At 40.5% G+C, this 16,626-nt stretch overlaps 1 protein-coding gene across 5 annotated transcripts; it reads right to left on the reverse strand.

Moving 5' to 3' along the window:
* Nucleotides 1-3,007: 3,007 nt before the first annotated feature.
* Nucleotides 3,008-14,421, reverse strand: SAMD9L (sterile alpha motif domain containing 9 like). 5 transcript variants are annotated; one of them, XM_074340730.1, is made up of 4 exons: nucleotides 14,204-14,421; nucleotides 10,865-10,998; nucleotides 10,227-10,307; nucleotides 3,008-8,111 (listed from the first exon to the last, which is right to left on the reverse strand). In XM_074340730.1, exon 4 carries the CDS (start codon nucleotides 8,092-8,094, stop codon nucleotides 3,337-3,339), a length of 4,758 nt encoding a protein of 1,585 aa, XP_074196831.1. In that variant the 5' UTR covers nucleotides 8,095-8,111; nucleotides 10,227-10,307; nucleotides 10,865-10,998; nucleotides 14,204-14,421; the 3' UTR covers nucleotides 3,008-3,336. The 5 variants fall into 5 exon arrangements, with proteins under 5 accessions (XP_074196831.1, XP_019585266.2, XP_074196829.1 ...); XM_019729707.2 differs by having other exon boundaries at nucleotides 3,008-8,115; XM_074340728.1 differs by lacking the exon at nucleotides 14,204-14,421 and adding an exon at nucleotides 13,581-13,940 and having other exon boundaries at nucleotides 3,008-8,115.
* Between the last annotated feature and the right edge of the window lie 2,205 nt (nucleotides 14,422-16,626).

Genomic DNA, 16,626 nt, shown 5'->3' on the forward strand with positions numbered 1-16,626 from the left:
TGACAACACAAAGGAATGAAGTAGTGATACGTGATACAACATGGATGGACCTTGAAAACATTATGCAAAGTGAAAAAAGCCACTCACAAAAGACCACATATTGTATGACTCTAATTGTCGAGAATAGGCAAATCCATAGAGACAGGAGATTCATGGTTATTTGGGGCTGGGGGAAGGGTAAATGGTGACTGACTGCTAGTGGGTACAGGGTTTCTTTTGGGGTGATGATTACGCTGACGGTTGCACAATGAGGATATGCTACAAATCATTGAATTGTATACTTTTAATGGCTGAATTTTACGATATACGAATTATCTCAAGGTATTTAAGATGGCCTCCTAATAAGAGCCTAAGGAGTGCCAGACATGTAACTTACGCCATCCAACTTAGTCCTCATCAGATGCTTGCAAATAGTTTCTTTCCCTCATCTTACAAATGGGAAAACCAGCGTTTTAACTGAATGTATGCACTAAGTTGATGAATGACTGGCACAGTGAGGCTTGCATTGTAAGCCTGTCTATTTTCTACGTATGAACTTCGAACTTTTTTCACTGGCTGTCTTGGTTCGCTTTGTTTCCAAATCATAAGACCTACCGGGGTAACCATTTGTACTGCTATCAGTTGTGGGTTAATTTACATGTGTGGGTAGAGCTGGTGGTTTATGGGCGAGGTGGAGCCCTGAACAGGCTGGAGATAACAAAGGCACTGAATCCTCATGAGTAGGGTGTTGAGGGAAGTAGGAGAATTAACACGTAGTATTACAAATACTTTCTTCTCTTACCTCCAGTTTTCCCTGATGGCAACTTAGAAAAAAGAGAAAAGGGAGGGAGTTCGAAGAAAAGAATCAGTTAAAAATTATTGTTTTTATTTTTTAGTGAACTTCCCTGAGCAGAAATTGAATCCCAATATTTTTGAAATACAGGTGGTAGAAATGGGAACAACTAGAATTTAAGGCTAAGGTTTTCTGTTTTCTCATAGGTAGAACAAGAATTCACCTTGGAAGAAAGACTAGGCATTTGTTTTGGGAAAAGCATTTTTAGGGTTCTTTGATTCTAGAAGAGTAAAGCGAAGAATCTCTTCTGAAATGGGAAGTTGAATTCCCTGCAAAATAATATAAAACCTTGTCCTCACTGTAGGGGTGGGGGGCGGTGTGTGTGTGACATAGCTACAGTTTATATTTCTTTTCAGAAAAAAACAATTATTTCTGGGGACTTTAGAGGGTTTGTAGCCTAATCTATGAGTCAAGGATTCATGTTTAAGGGTTGTCTCATCTGGGAGAGTTAAGCAAGGGCCACCCTACAATATGGCTGCTGAATGGGGGCGGGGGAGAGAGAAGCCCCCTAAGGAACCTTGTGGAGGAGCTGGGCCAATAAACTCTGAGGATAGTCATGGAAACAGGATAGTCATGGATACCAGTTTTTCTTTCTTCTATTATAACTTTGTTTTCTCTTATGTCAAGCCTTTAGTTAAGTCTTGCTAAATACTGTAGCACAGTCTTAGCTGAGTTGCGGAGGATAAGGGTGTGGGGACAGAGCCCCAGAAAGTAGTTTCCAGGCTCTCGGCCTCACGTGGAGGAGTGCTGGCTCGGGTAGTAGATGGCCGTCAGCTGTGGCTGATTGGCCGTCAGCTGTAGCCAGTTAGCCAATTAGCCGCTAATATAACTGCTGCGGCTACGGAGGAGAGGGGAGGAGAGTGAAAGAGAGTCGTCGGTGGGTTGCAGACAAAAGGGACAGCAGGTCGCACGTCCAGTGAACCCAGCCTCCAGTGAGACCGTAGTGGTATGACTCCCCTACCTATGGCTCCGTGGGTGTTCCTTTTTGGCCTCACCATATCCTGCGTTCTTGTATGGGGAGCGGGAGCAGAGACCCTGCAGGCTTCCCCGCACGACAAAGGGACAGGCCTATGAACACTTCCCGGAGTGTGGCGCCTTGTGAGGGCCTGCCAGCAGATGGGCAGGTGGACTGCAGAAGAGGGAAGCGGCGCTTTGGAGCCATATCAGCAGCAGCTATGGCTTCTAGCAACAGGGACATGTTCGTGGACCATATGAGTATTCCCCAGAGATTCATAGAAACTGGTGAAAAGAACCCTGATAGGAAATAGCTATCTTGATGACAAGAGGAATTGGATTTGAAGCCCGGAATAGCTAAGTTACATTATAAGGAGATAAAGAAATGGATAAATAAACATATATTTGTTTAGTAACTTATATTAGTGTGTGTTTCACTTTATAGGCGGTAGGTATCTCTTAAAATCCAAGCTCCAAATTGCTGTTTGCGGCTGTTCTGGCTGGTGTATGTCTAGGAGCAAGCTTCTGGGATGGCGTTCCTGGTGCTAGAATGTTGAGCGTGCGTATTGCCATGAGGAGGTCATCCAGTGGTGGTGGTGGGGGGGGCGGGCCGGGGACAGTGGTGGTTACTGGAACTGAGTTTTGATGGAGAAATCAGAATAGCCATATTCTGAGAACGTTGGATGAAAATAAGGGAATATTGACAGAGAACACAGCATTCATATAACACAGGCTGAGAAGTAAAGAGAGTAAAGAGGGTAGTAAATGGAAAAAAGAAGCCAGAGGAGATGGGAACTAAAGAACAGGTGGAGATAAGACTGTGTTGACAGGAGGCAAGAATGGACAAAGACATAAATTCATCTGTAAATGAGAGCAAGAGGATGGAGGGAGTTCAAGCTTTGGTTACTTTGTTTTCTACTCCCAAAGCAGTGTATTAAGAGAAGGGAAGGGGTACAAGGAATGTGTGTGTGTGTGTGTGTGTGTGTGTGTGTGTGTGTGTGTATTTACCTTCCATGTATGTTTTTATTGATACCAAGATGAGGTAAGTGGCACTCTGGTGTAGATCTCTGGGTTTGAGATCTACTAAGGATCTAAGGAGGTGATCTAAGTAGATCTAAGTTCCTTAGATCTACTAAGGATCTAAGGAGGGGCTTCTTTTCCATATTCATCTTATTTAAATTTCTGCTTTCACAGTGAAGAAATAACTCATAATTCAGAAAATTCATGAGAATGACAGAATTAAAACAGATTTTATTGATCTATAACCAGTAATGATATGACCAGTGGATACCAATTGAAACTTCTTCATTAAACATGTTAGTCTGAAAGTAAATATTTAAAACATTGAATAATTGACTCTACTGTGTGCCCGGCTCTCTATGTAGACCTGTTTCATGCCCTGCAGACTTATAATTTATTTGGGGAGACAAAAGCAAAATCTGTGATTAAAGGTAAGCCAATAATGTCATCAAAATGCCATGAGAATAGAGAGGGAATCAAATCAGAGAGATATACAAATAAACATATTTGAGCTAATGTATCTTCTCACCTTACTTCATTACTTCTATATCATATGCTAGAGGGCCTTCAATGGAAAACCCTAGGTAGAAGGACACTCTTTCTATGTTCCCACCACTTCTCAGTGGACCTGAATAAACCGATGTCACTGGTACTTTTATTTTTTTATCTGTTCCATATTCTATGGAGATTGTCTTGCCTTCAGCCAGACCATTGAGACGACGCAGGAGGTCTTTGACTTCATTTTTTTTCCACACATCTCCACTCTGCCAGAGGGAATTTGTATTTTGTACTTTACTGAAGTACTTCTCTATCTCGGCCTTATGAACAAGACTGTTGAGACCCTTCCTCTTCCCCAGGTAGAAAAGTGTGCTCGCCTGCTTGGACCTGCACATGGTCCTGTAGTGTCTCTTGAAGGATCTATTTAAGGATGAAACATACTTTTCTATTAGTTTGGCATCTTCATCTAGCTCATCATTTTCTGGCCAGAACAGGAGGCAGGCCAAGAAATAAGGGTCTGGATATTGATGACTTTGTTCTACGAATTGCAGCACTTCTCGGAGCTGTTTTTTAAGTCTGCTAAGTGGTTGAATGTACCTGGAGCTAGGTTTTAGACAATTGAGAATAATGTTGGCCAAAATGAAATTTTGTTTCTCCTTTGTCAGCCGTTTATTTGGGTTTTGCTGCAAGAGGTTATTGTATGTGTTCACTATATTTTCCATACTAGTTCCAGCCTCCTTGTGATTTGGATTAAGATATTCTAGGAGTCCAGAAAACCTATCTGCCCTCAAAGCTTCTAGACTTTTCCACCAATGCTCCTCTTGGAGTAACAGACTCTCTTTGCTGTTTAATGGACCCAAATGGCAGAAATGGTCCACATATTTACTGAAACAGCGACTGATTTTCTTGCTTAATAAGATTTCCGCTGTTTCTTTTTGGATATTCCTTGTTTTCAGAAGAACCATATAATCAGCAAAAAAGTCAAAGCACTTTTTCATATCTGATTGTAAATTTTGTAAGAGGGATGTGAACTTGCTAAGAGCCAAATAATATTCATTTTTTGAATTTGTAGGAATATTCCTCTTTCCTGATAAAAATTCTTCCATAGCTTTTTTAGATGATTCATTTTCTTTGTGGAAACAGGGAGTGAGCTGAAGAATCTGAATAGTGTAAAGACCAACTTCTATTTCACCCAAGAAACCAGCTGTGTTATACATTTCATATTTTCTTTGGGATTTCTGTGTTGACCAGGTCTCTCCTTCATAGTCTTTCCTATCAGTTTGCTCTTGGGATTTTTTGAAAGCGTTTGAGGCATTTTCAGCAGCTTCTAGTAAATGTTTTAGGTCATTAACGGTGATATCCTTACAGTTTTTGTTTTCATCCAACCACCATTTGATTTTACTTTTGTAGACCTGACCAAGTGTATCTGAGATATAGGAATTTTTAGGTGCTCTCCTTTGGGCCTCATTTGCCCAATCCAGAGCAGTGTTAAAGTTCTTCTCTTTAATGTAAAAATGTCTTGCTAAGGCCTGACATATAAATGCATTTTGTGGGAATCGAATACTTCCTTCAGTCAAGACCCTTTCCACTTCATCATTCTTTAAAGCTTCGATTAATGGGGAAAACAAAGTGTCTGTTTCATCTCCATACTCTTTGCGCTGTCTCGTAAGCAGAAGAGTTTGCACATCATGTTGAAATTTGTCTTTTCCTATTCCAGAAACATAGAATAAGTTCTCTTTTAACATCCTCAATGCAATTTGACACTTATCCAAATGATAGTTTCTCTCCAGTTCCTTTAGACAGCAAATGGCAATCAGAGGGTGAATGATACGCACTCCTGTGTATCTCCCGTATTCTGCAACTTCTGTGTTTATTAGAAGTGTTGAATAGGTTCCCATCCTGTCTTCCACGCTTTCAGGTTTCCAGGGTGTACTAGCGTTTGCGATTCCCAAAAACATTTCACATTGTGACACAGATATTGTAGAATCAGTCACATAAGAGTTGAGTAGAGCCAGGAAAGAAATGAGCTGTGCTTCCTTTCTGTTAACACTCTGTCCTTTCAGAATATTCTTGACTACATTTTCTATGTACATTTTATCAAAATTTTCTTTCACAATCATAAAGGAATAAAAATTTTCACAGTTCTTGTGTTCATCTTCAATTTCCGCCAGTTTGGCCTCAAAAGCTCTTTGTTCCTTGGGGGAAAGTTGGTATTTCAGGGCGATGCTGTCTGCTGATTTTGCACTTCTATCGGGATTCTGGGATCTCATGCAGTTTAAGATAATTACCAATGTTTTTTCATACCACAAACCCTTCTCTGCTAAAATGGAGTGGATGGTGTTCTGCAGAATGTAGACATTTTCTTGTTCTTCAAAATCATCCACTAATAGAAGCACAGGGAAGTAATCCTGGTGGTTGTCTGCCTTATACATAATCAGATTGGTTACTTGCTCTCCAATTTCTGCAAAATCAGTTGCTTTGTTTTTCAACACGGCGCATCGGAAGTTTTTCTTTAGGTCCCAGAGAACATTCATAGCCAATGTTGTGCCCCCACAGCCTGGATGGTGATACAGGTTGATGATTTTTACAAATATTGGTTTAGGAGACTTTGCGCAACACTCTATCAGATCTTTAAGGTTTTCATAACCTTCCCTTTTGACAAAGGCTGAAGAATAGTTCTCAGAAGAAAAATAGAAGTTCCACCAGGATACTTTGCCACCTCGATAAAAGTGCTCTTCTTTTGTTTTCCTGAATTCTTGGAATTTAGATTCATTTTTCTCAATGTCTGTGTCTTTACACTCATTTTCACAGAGAATTTCCAGTGCAGTCAAGATGTCCTCTACCTTTTTCTCTAGGATAACTGAAGATGATCCCCTGGAGGGCAAAACCCTTCTTGGTGACTGAGTCACTGGTTTTAGTTTAAGGATAGTATTGTTTATCAATTCTAAATTTAAAGTGGAGATACTGTGGTTTGCTAATTCACCTGCCATTGTCTGTCTTGCTTGTAGCAGATTTTTCCATCGTTCATAAATCTGTGAGTTTACACAGATACACAGTATATTTTCCATTCCATTTAGAGTTTGGTAGAAAGCACTGAAGGTTTCAATGAGTGGATCTCCTGGGTTTTCCACTGGAGAGAGTAATAGAAACACTACCAAAAATTTCCCTTTTGTCATTAGATTTTCATCTGTGAGAAATAAAATCAGTTGCCTGACTTCAGAAGCTCTTTCTTTCTGCCATAAAGGTGGTTCTAGAGGCTTATACCTCTCATCATTGAAGCCTGACCGGCCATTGCAGAAAACCCAGCTGGGCTGATCAAAAAGATTCAGACTAGAAATTTTCTCCCTTACAGTACTCGTCTTTCCCGCATACTGATTTGGAAAGTGAAGGTTTGCTACTCGGCTTCTTTTGTAAGCTTTGACCACCCCCTTGTTCTCAGATTCAGGATCAAAGTCCAACACAGCAAACCATTTAATTTCCTTTAGAAAATCTAAGTTCTTCGTTTGGTTTGGATGACATTTATTTGTTACAAGAATGTACCAGTTGTAGTATGAATCATCCAGTGAGTCTCGGTTTCCTATGAGAAGTTTAACCAGCTTTTGTCCTTCACTCTCCTGCTTGCTTGCCTTCACCACGTATTCTTCTTCAGCCTCTTTTCTAGATGCTACTAGTGACTTTAAATTTTCCATAAAGGCTTTGAAATCCACATCCCGTCGCTTGACATTGGCCAAGATATCCTTAGAGCTGGCCCCTTCTCTCACAAATAGTGAATGATCTTGGCTTTGTTTCCATGTGTCATCTTGACAATTTTGCATCTTAATGTAGAAATACTTTTCTTTACATATAGAGTGTTTTGGAATCACGTCTACTTCAATGACAAACCTGTCCGATGGTGTACTGTTCTGCAGTAGGACGTCCACAAACCTTGGCTCCCTGATGCACCTCTTGGCTTCACTGATATCACTTTCTTCAAAATACTGTTTGATCATTAGATTGAAGTGGTCAACGAAGGCATTCTTACTGGTTACCTCCACGCCGACAATTTCTCCATGGGGTTTGTCTTTGACTCCAAAATGGATGGTGCCATTGGTGCGTGAATTCATACAAGCCGATGCGAATCGGAAGACTTCATTGCTAAATTTCATCTTAATGTCCTTTTCTGTGGCTGTTTCTGTATTTGTGAGGGCTTTAAACTCATGTATAGGGTCTATGAGATTGAGTGGCCCTGTTTCAGGTTGTGCAAGAAGATAATGTTCTATGTAACTTTTGCTCTCATGGAACTGATCAAAAGGATATGGCATACAAGTCAACTGTTCAGTTTTCAGTTTGTTCTTTTTTTTGTTTTTACTGGTTGCTATTTCATTTAATGCACTTTCTTCTGTAGGAACCAAATCTTGTTCTTTGGTATTGCTGGGCTTTCTGAGATCATGATCGATATTGGATGACTCTGAATATTCCCCTTCCTTTTTTGTCTGTTGTGGCTTTTTTTGGTGTTCTGTTTTGGAGAGTTTTGTGGGATCCAATTGTCCAGAATCCTGATTGTTATTTTCAGAGGAACTGTTTTTCAATCTGTTGTACGCACGTTTTATCAAAAGTGCTGGACCCCGTGGTAGCCCCATTTCTCTAAGGTCCTTCTCAGTTAATTCCTGCAGGACAATTCCTGTCACTTCTTCATTGAGCAGAATCTGCCCATATTTCTCATCAATCTTAAGGTCGTTGGTTACCCATTGTTTCACGTGTTCTTTGGTCCAGTCTTTGGTCATTTCAGGTAGATTTACTTGTTCATTCATATCAAAGCTGCAACTTTCTTCCTTGGAAAGAGTAATACAATAAGTATTTTAGTATTACACTTTATCACTGACATCACATAATCAGTTATGTATATAATCTCATATAAATAACACATATTAAATATTGTTCAAGGTTGATTCTTAAAACTACTTGTTATTTATGTTAACTGTTGTATAGTCCCAATTAGTGCCCTTATTTCCTAGGTGATTTTATAACTGTGGTTATGAAATAAGCGGTAGCTTCTAACTCGGGTGACACACCCCTTTATCCTTATAATAATTTCCCTTTTTAGGCTTAACTTGGTGAAAGTTGTTTCTTTGTAACTCAAAACCATAATCTTAAGTAATTCATAAATTGGTTCCCATAGCTGAATATTGCAGATAAACTTTAAAGTATGAAACTGGATAAGTGGAGGTGAGTTGGAGAACTCCGCTTGCAGCTAGGAAGCTGGCCATCTTTCTTACACAGTAACGAGCCAGTTGGTGAACTCATCACCTATTGTCTTTTGGAACTCAAGCAGTTAGGTCACCAAGGCTGGAGCTTTAGGGGATGTGGTAGCAAAATGTTAGAATAATCAATTTGGTTGGCTAATTCTTGTGGCCCTTGGAGGTACCAAGAGAGTTAGCTGTATTTCAAACTGTCCTGCCTGAAATTAGATAAGGAAAATAGTATGCATTTTTAAGATTATTAAAACTAATGATCTGAGACTAATTATGGTCCTACAATTATGTCCTTTGCAGAATTACAGGCGCTGTATATCCTGGAACACACTAGAGAAGGGGTTCTCAACCTTCGCTGAACATTAGAATCACTGGGGTCTCCACATTCTGAGACTCTGATTTAACTGGTTGAGGGAGTAGGAGTGGAGTTCAAGCTACCCGCCCTCTCCTCTGGGCACCCCAAAGATTATAAGCAAAAGCTCTAGATTTTCTCTTCTGGTTTAGCCATTATAGCCATTACAGTAATTATAGCAATTGCACTATGCTCCAGCACTCCGCAAGAAGCAGCAAATGAAGGATTTCTTGCTTATTGGCTACTGCATGCCCAGAGACACTTTGTGTGTGTGTGTGTGTGTGTGTGTGTGTGTGTGTGTGTGTGATGTGGGGATGGTGGAAGGGCTTGTTTTTGTGCCACCTTACAGGGAGACGTTTCCCCTCATTTTCTCCTTTATTGTTTGAGTTCTGCTGGGAACCCCCAGGGAGAGCGAAGCTTCTGTCTCAAATTGGATGAATGACATCTGTCTTCCCCAAACCAGTCTTTTTATCTCTACCTCATCTTACAGGTTCACTTGTTGTTCAAAGTTGAAAACCCTTTACAAATCAAAAACTTTCTCAGTTGTCCACTCCTATGGTGGGACCTGAGTAGATCCATAATAATTTGAAGCTATTGTGTATTTGGTAATGCTTTCACATGAATTTTGTACCATGTCAATTATATGAGCATCTTGTGTGGTCTATGATCCATATTTGGCCGGAGTCATATATTTAACTCAAGGTGACAATGATTTGGACAAAGAGGTTTTAATAAAGCCTTGACATAATTCCTTGGTACAATCAGGGTCTTCAGCCTAGTTTTGGGTGATGATTTGTTACCATTTATATAGAACTTTAGGGTAGTTCAAAAATTCCTTTTGTGAACATTATCTGGTTGGATTTACATCCTGAAGTATCGGAATATTTTTTTAAACACAAGGGACCTTCATGTTTGGCAAGAAGCTACATGGTGTAAATAAAGGGGGAGAAGTTGTGATGAGGAAGACAACATCATGATTAAATTGTATCTCCTCTCAGCCAACCTGGTTTCCTGTTCATGGCGTAAGGAAGCTGGACCACAGCCAGTGTTGTCTCGGTGGTGGTGGTTTGTTTTTGTTCTGCGTCTTCAAATAGGTAAAGGTGTTGCTCTGGTTGGAGCTGGGCAGAAGACCTCCACCTTACCTCCTTTATTATGTTCTGGGAAAATTTTGAACCCCCTAGTTTTCCTTATGAATACTTCATTTCAGGATCTGTTCCCCAAGGATTTATTTTCTCTGGGAGCTGATCAGGGAGGAGCAAACCTGTAGCTTTGAGGGCAAGCAGGGTGCCCAACCCCATCTCTAGGAGGCTGGGCCTCCGCAGACCGCAGGTGCTCTTACCTCCAGGAAGGAATGCTGGCAATCCTGGCTGGGGGCCAGCAGCACACGCCCTGCTCTGATGCTCTTCAGAACTGAAACTATCTACAAAGCAAGTTGGTTTCATTTTACAACGTGCATGTTAAAATTATGTACTTTTTCACATAGTCTCTGTACAAGCTAGTTGTGAAGGAAAGTCTTAAATAAAATAATTAAACTTGAGAGAGTTTAATCTTTAACTAGATGTAAACTTTTGATAAATTATCTTGAGGTATACAGGACAGGATTTGGCATAGCTGCACTTGGCTACAATTTTCCACACAGTTTGGTAGGCTTTAATTCCTGATCTTCTGATCTCTGTTTTATTTAGGTCTTTCAGCCTCATCCCCAGAGCTTTCCACCTCCAGAAACACTCTGCACCATGCTTGTGGGAAGGTTTATTTTAAAGAATGCTGCAATCAGCACAAGTCCCATCTAGCAATATGTATATGAAAGCAGTGAGATAGCTCTTCCCTTTTAGAATCGTTTCGTTAGAAATAGCTTATGTACACTTTAAAGTATATTCATTTTCAAAGTTCTGCTTTAGTTTTTAGAATTAGTTTTTAAAGGTAGCTTTTAAAGAAAGTTGATGAAACAGTTGTCTTTAAGGATTAGAAACTTACCAGGGCTTTTCTGAAAACTTCCACTTTTTATATCAACAACTTGAAATAAGTCTCCATGAGGTTCTTTGATCTGGAGCTGTTAGATTAGTTGCCTTTTTTTTTTGAGAATTTGCAAGTCATCTTCCGGAAAGCATCTACGAGAAAGTAGAGATGTAGGCAGAACAGACTTGATCCTTTTCTAGTTTCACTTGAGGATGTATTTGTTGAGAATCCGTTACATCAAAAAAGATCACAGCAAATTAAAATGCAATTGATTGCACTATGGCTTAGGAATGTTTAGGGGACATATTTTCCCCTTAACTTTTAACCATGAAAATTTTCAAACATATAGAATATTTGAAAGAATAGTGAAAGGAACATCCTTCACCTCATACATCTCTTCTATATTTAAATACTTTCAATAAAATAAATACACAACCACAAATACGTTGTAGGCATACTTCCCCTCTTGTCTTCCACCTTCCACCTTCACTGTGGAGCAAATCGTATAGGTTCTATCGTTAAAACATGCCCAGCATCTGACCACCGGCCACTACTGCCACCTGGTCCAAGCCCCATCTTCTCTGTCCTGGATCACAGGAGTAGCTCCCTCACTAGTTTCCCTCTTTCTGTTATTGATCCTTTGGGGGACTTCTCAAAATAGCAATCAAAGTGACCCTGTTCAAATGTAAATAACATACCAATATTCTGTTTAATCCCTCCAGTGGCTTTCCATTTCACTGCTCTGAAAGCCGAGTTCATTATGAACTCCAAGTCCTCACATGACCTGGCGCGCTGTTAGCTCTCTGATATTACATTTCACTTTTATTTCTCCCCGTAGATCTGGCCCAGCCCCCTGACTTTCTTGCTGCTCCTTGCTGATAGTACCTGCTCCTGCTTCTGCCACTGCACTTATTTCCTCTCCCTGGACTGGCCTTGTATTCCTGCAGCCTTCACACCCCACACTTCCCTCAGGTCTTTTGTCAAATGTCACCTTCTCACGGAGGCACTGCTTGCCCAGCCTCCTGACAACTTCATCCCATCTCCCACCATTTCCTATTCCTCTTCCAGGCTTTTAAAAAAAATCTACTTATGACATATCACCATCAAATATTCTTTATATTTTTACCTATTCATCTTGTTCATTTTCTTTCCCATCCATTACTCTGTAAGCTTCTTGAGGGCAAGAACTTGTGTGCGTTTTGTTCACTGTTTTACAGGTCCTAGCACTCAGTAGCGTCTTAACCAAAATTTGTTGAATGAACAACATATTTTCTTAGAGTAGTTAAAAATAATGAATTTTGAAAACTCTTGAGTTAGTAATATCTGTGGGTCAAAGGACTTTGCTCACTTTGCTAGGGCAATGATTTCATTGGGCTTAAATCCCAGATAGAAATCTGGGGAAATCTCTACTGTGCTACCCATTAGGCTGGAACTAACTCCAGCTTCAATCATCTGGCAACAAAGCCTAAAAAGGAAGTTTATGGAAATGAAAGGAAAATTAATACATGTTTTCTCGTGCAGTCCCAGTTTCATAATACCTGTATCAGTTCTCTGCTATGTCATTCCCAGTCCCCGAACAAGGCCATTACTTATGCAGGGTTTTCCCCACAGGAGGTCCTTTCCTACTCCAGGTCCTTTCCTGCTCCAGGTCCTCTGTGTCAGAGCCTCAGCACCACTGCTCTTTTGCTCTTTTCATGTGCTGCCTCTGCTCTGGGAAGCTGACGTCCTGGTGAGGGGCTTGCCCACTTCCACAGACTCACTCTGTTCAGGTCTGACGCAACGCTGTCTCTTAGCCAGAGTCCTCTTTTAGTAATTTAATCATCCACCCTCTCGCTGGGTATTTTAAAGAATGAGATGACAGACTCCAGATTTTCTCTTTTGGCTTAGCCAGTGATTACAATATTCAAATAGGACTCAACATTCTAGAAATGAAGCATCACATCAGAAAATTTTCACTGCGTTTCTTCCCTTCTTCTTACAGCTCTTTGGACTCTCTACACAGCTGGTGACTCCTTGTGTGCTGTCTAGTGCGGCCGATGTCGCAAGGGGAACTTTGTGCCACCTAGTCGGTGGCATCATTCTCTTCCTTCCTTTTGTTCAGATTCTGCTAATAGATACCCGGGAGATAGAAACACTCTTCTCTAATAAGGCCAGTGACATTTATTCCCCAAATCTGGAGCGCTTTTTTTTTTCTATTAAATGGAGAAATTGACAGTATCTTCTCTCAATGTAATAAACTCTTCAGTAGTGCCCGTGGACTGATAATCGTGTCAAAAGTTTCTCAACTTCCTTTCCCCCACAGGATAACAGTTATGAACATACAATGATTTGAACTTAAGTATATTCGGTGATGCTTTCTAAACAGTTTGTACTTTGTCAACTTGAAGAGCATCTGCATATATATTATTGGAGCTAAGTAAAGATCAAAATAACCGTGACTGGTATGGACAGATTTTGAGAATGACTTGGCATAATTCTGGGCTTCCTAGGGGCCCTCAGCTTCCTGTTCTGAAACAATCATGACCATAAAATTTCTTACTAGTAGCAGGAACATTAATTATTGGCAAAGGAGCTGTAGGATGCCATTCTTGAGTGACTACTCCAGATATTACTTCTCTCTCTCTTTTCGATATTGAACAAGAAGTACCAAATCAGCAGAGCTCTTAGGGACAAGCGCTGGGACCCACCCCCCTTCATCTCAGGGGAGTCCTCAGGAGCACCCAGATATCCATACCTTGAGAAGTTACTCTGCTCTGCAGGACTCCTCTTGCTGACTGTAGGGGAAAGGCACTTTGGAATCCTGGCTCTTTGCCCAGGAGGCCGACACACATACTCTAATCTGAAGAACTGAAGCTACACCCAAACAACTAAAGTTTCGTTTTCTGAAGTTAAGTTTTCATTTTAGCTTTTAACCAGATTGTTGTATGAGATGGATTTGAAGAAAACACTTACATAGAAAAATAGTTAAGCTCCACAGGGTGTTATCTTTGATGAAATATAAAACGATTAATAACATCTTAAGTTATGGAACACAGAATTTTTCATAATTGCACATGACCCCTGATTCCTTTACAATCTTTTATGCTTTAATTCCTGAACTTCTTTGCATTATTTCTCTGTCATCTTTCCCCTGCCCCACCCGACCAGAAACACTCTCAGTGCCCTAAATACACTTACAAAGTTAGCCTGTTAAATATATTGATATGTATTTAATCCATTTATGTTTCTAATTAATTTCAGTATTTTTACAAGTAATGATTTGTATATAAACACATTTATATAAAAAGTACAGCTGGTGTTTTAAAAAATAAGCTGTCCTTCATAAGCATAAAAATAAAGTTTGATTCAATAACTTACCAGGATTCTCCTGAAAGCTTTCTTTTTTTAAATATCAAAAACTTGAAACAGTTGATTATAACCTTTGCTGTCTCAGTCCTCTTCTGATGGCTAGAAGACATGTAATTACAAGGATTCTTTTTTAAAATTAAGCCATGAAGTAGTGAAGTTTCCTGGTCTTCTGATGCTCTGACTCTTCGTGAGGGTGTGTGAGAGTGAGTGGCAGGGCAGAAGCAGAATGAGGAAGTGGAAATGCAGTTTCAGTTTTGCTTGAGAATGTCTTTGGATCTGGAAGGAGAAGGAGGTAGAATGTTAAAAAAAAATTGACATCCCAAAAATTATCAATAAAGTCAAACAATTGCTTAGAAACTATTCACCAGAGTTTTAAGTCATAAGAATAAGAAATCACGAGGGGAGAGGGGGCACTCTACAGAAAAACAAAAATAGAAATACTGGGAGAAAATGAAAATCTCAGTGTGATCTAAGTGCCTGTTATGGGCTGAATTGTGTCCCTCCAAACTCATATGTTGAAACCCTAATCCTCTGTACCTCAGAATAGGACTGTATTTGGACATAGGGTCTTAAAACTGTAATCAACATAAAATAAGGTCATTAGGGTGGACTCTAATCCAATATGATTGTTGTCCTTGTTAGAAGAGGAGATAAGGATACAGATACAGAAAGACCAGGTGAGGGCACAGGTGGAGGAAGCCTCCTACACGCGAAGGAGAGAGGCCTCAGAGCAACCCTGGATCTCAGACTTCGCCTCCAGAATTGTGAGAAAATAAATTTCTGATTTTTAAGCTGCCCAGTCTCTGGTACTTGGTTATGATAGCCCCAGCAAACTAATACAGTGCCCCTAAAGTCTTCTGTGTGCTGGGTCACCGTTTATTTCATTATTTTTTGAAAATTAAACATTTTTTTAATGTGAATATAATGAGTTCATTTTCATACTTAAGACATACAGAATATACCATATTATCCAAACACAGTCTCTGTTTTCCTTTTTTCACTTTCTTTCATTTTTTTCTATACATACCTTTAAAACGCATAAATTTAATATTTGAGAAATTTTACCAGGTCCTGAAGCACGTAACTTCAGGTTGGCAATGTATACTTCCCAGTAATCTATAGTTCTAATAAGCTTTGTCTCTCTTTCTCCAGATATAAGCATACTTTCATAATTCTGTGCTTCCCACCCTTGCAGTTTTGACCACCATCACTCCCACCTAATGACATTTCTTTCTACCTAGTGGACAAAATTGAATCCATCAGATGGGCTTTCTCGCATGCTCCATTCTCCAGATCCACAAACTCACCTGTACTCCTACATTCCACTCCTGCTTGTCCTTGCTAGAACAGTGGTTTTAACCCACACTCCGCATTAACCTCATTTGGGGAGTTTTCAAGAAAGCAGATGGGCAATCATATATCTCTAGGAAAAAGGCCAAGCATCAGTCATTTTTAAAAGCTCCTAAGCAGTTCTCATGTACAGCAGGGCAAGAACATCTGGAACAAAATGAATGAATTCTTTCTCTTCCCTTTTCTTTCTCTTCCCTTCTCTTCCATTTTCAAATGATTCAGTCCCGAAACCATTATATGGACAGAGGTATCTGATGGAATAATGGGGCGTTCAGGTGGCCCAGAGCAGAAGGTTGGGCCTTTAGAGGGGTGAGCTCAGGTGGGGAGTCAGAAGCTGGACAGTGTGAAAATGGTATCCACCTGCAGCGTGACCCAGTGTGGGGAATCAGAGCCTGAGTGGAGTGAGGAGGGTGCACATGTAAGGGGCAGCCCACCATGCGGTGTCCGAGCTCAGGCTGGGTGAGCACAGTGTGTAAAGGGAGGGCTGGCCTGGTGTGGCATATCTGAGCCCAGGGAGAATAGGAAAGTGTCCCTCTGGGAGAGTAGCCTGAAATGAAGAGTGTCAAAACAAAAATGTCACCGGACAAAGTTAAATGGCCAAGGAAGCTTTATTCAAGACTGTGGCAATAGGGGGAGAGAGACTGAACTCAGTAGTACTGAAGCAAAAGGTAGGAAGGTTCTCAGCCCTGGGGTGAGCTAGTAGAAAAATAGGGAACTACGGGGGGATCGTTGGTCAGTGGGAGGTGTGGAGCACACTGAGCTACTCCTGAGGTTGCCAGTGTTTTCATGTCATTAGGCCATCTGGGTTTGCTAGCTGGCACCCATCTACGTTAGGCCTCTACCTTCCCACAGAGACTGGGAGACAGGGTTGCTCTCGCCTTTGATGTTCACATTCTGAGTACATGGTTCTCTGCTGCTTGAGACAGACAATTCTGGGATGTAAAACTGGCAACAGGCTGGGAGAATATTTACATACATTTTGAAGGAGCAGAGAAAGAATTTGCAATTACATATTTTCTAAAGTAAATGTTCTAAGAAAAGGGAGGCTTTTAGTCAGATGGACTAGGAAGAAGCCTGTAGGA

The sequence above is a fragment of the Rhinolophus sinicus genome, linkage group LG09 (assembly GCF_036562045.2).
Source record: "Rhinolophus sinicus isolate RSC01 linkage group LG09, ASM3656204v1, whole genome shotgun sequence".
NCBI classification, from domain to species: domain Eukaryota; kingdom Metazoa; phylum Chordata; class Mammalia; order Chiroptera; family Rhinolophidae; genus Rhinolophus; species Rhinolophus sinicus.

Bases quoted from the DNA above. Each gene is read 5' to 3' on its own strand.
- SAMD9L (XM_019729708.2), bottom strand. From the start codon at position 8,094: ATGAATGAACAAGTAAATCTACCTGAAATGACCAAAGACTGGACCAAA.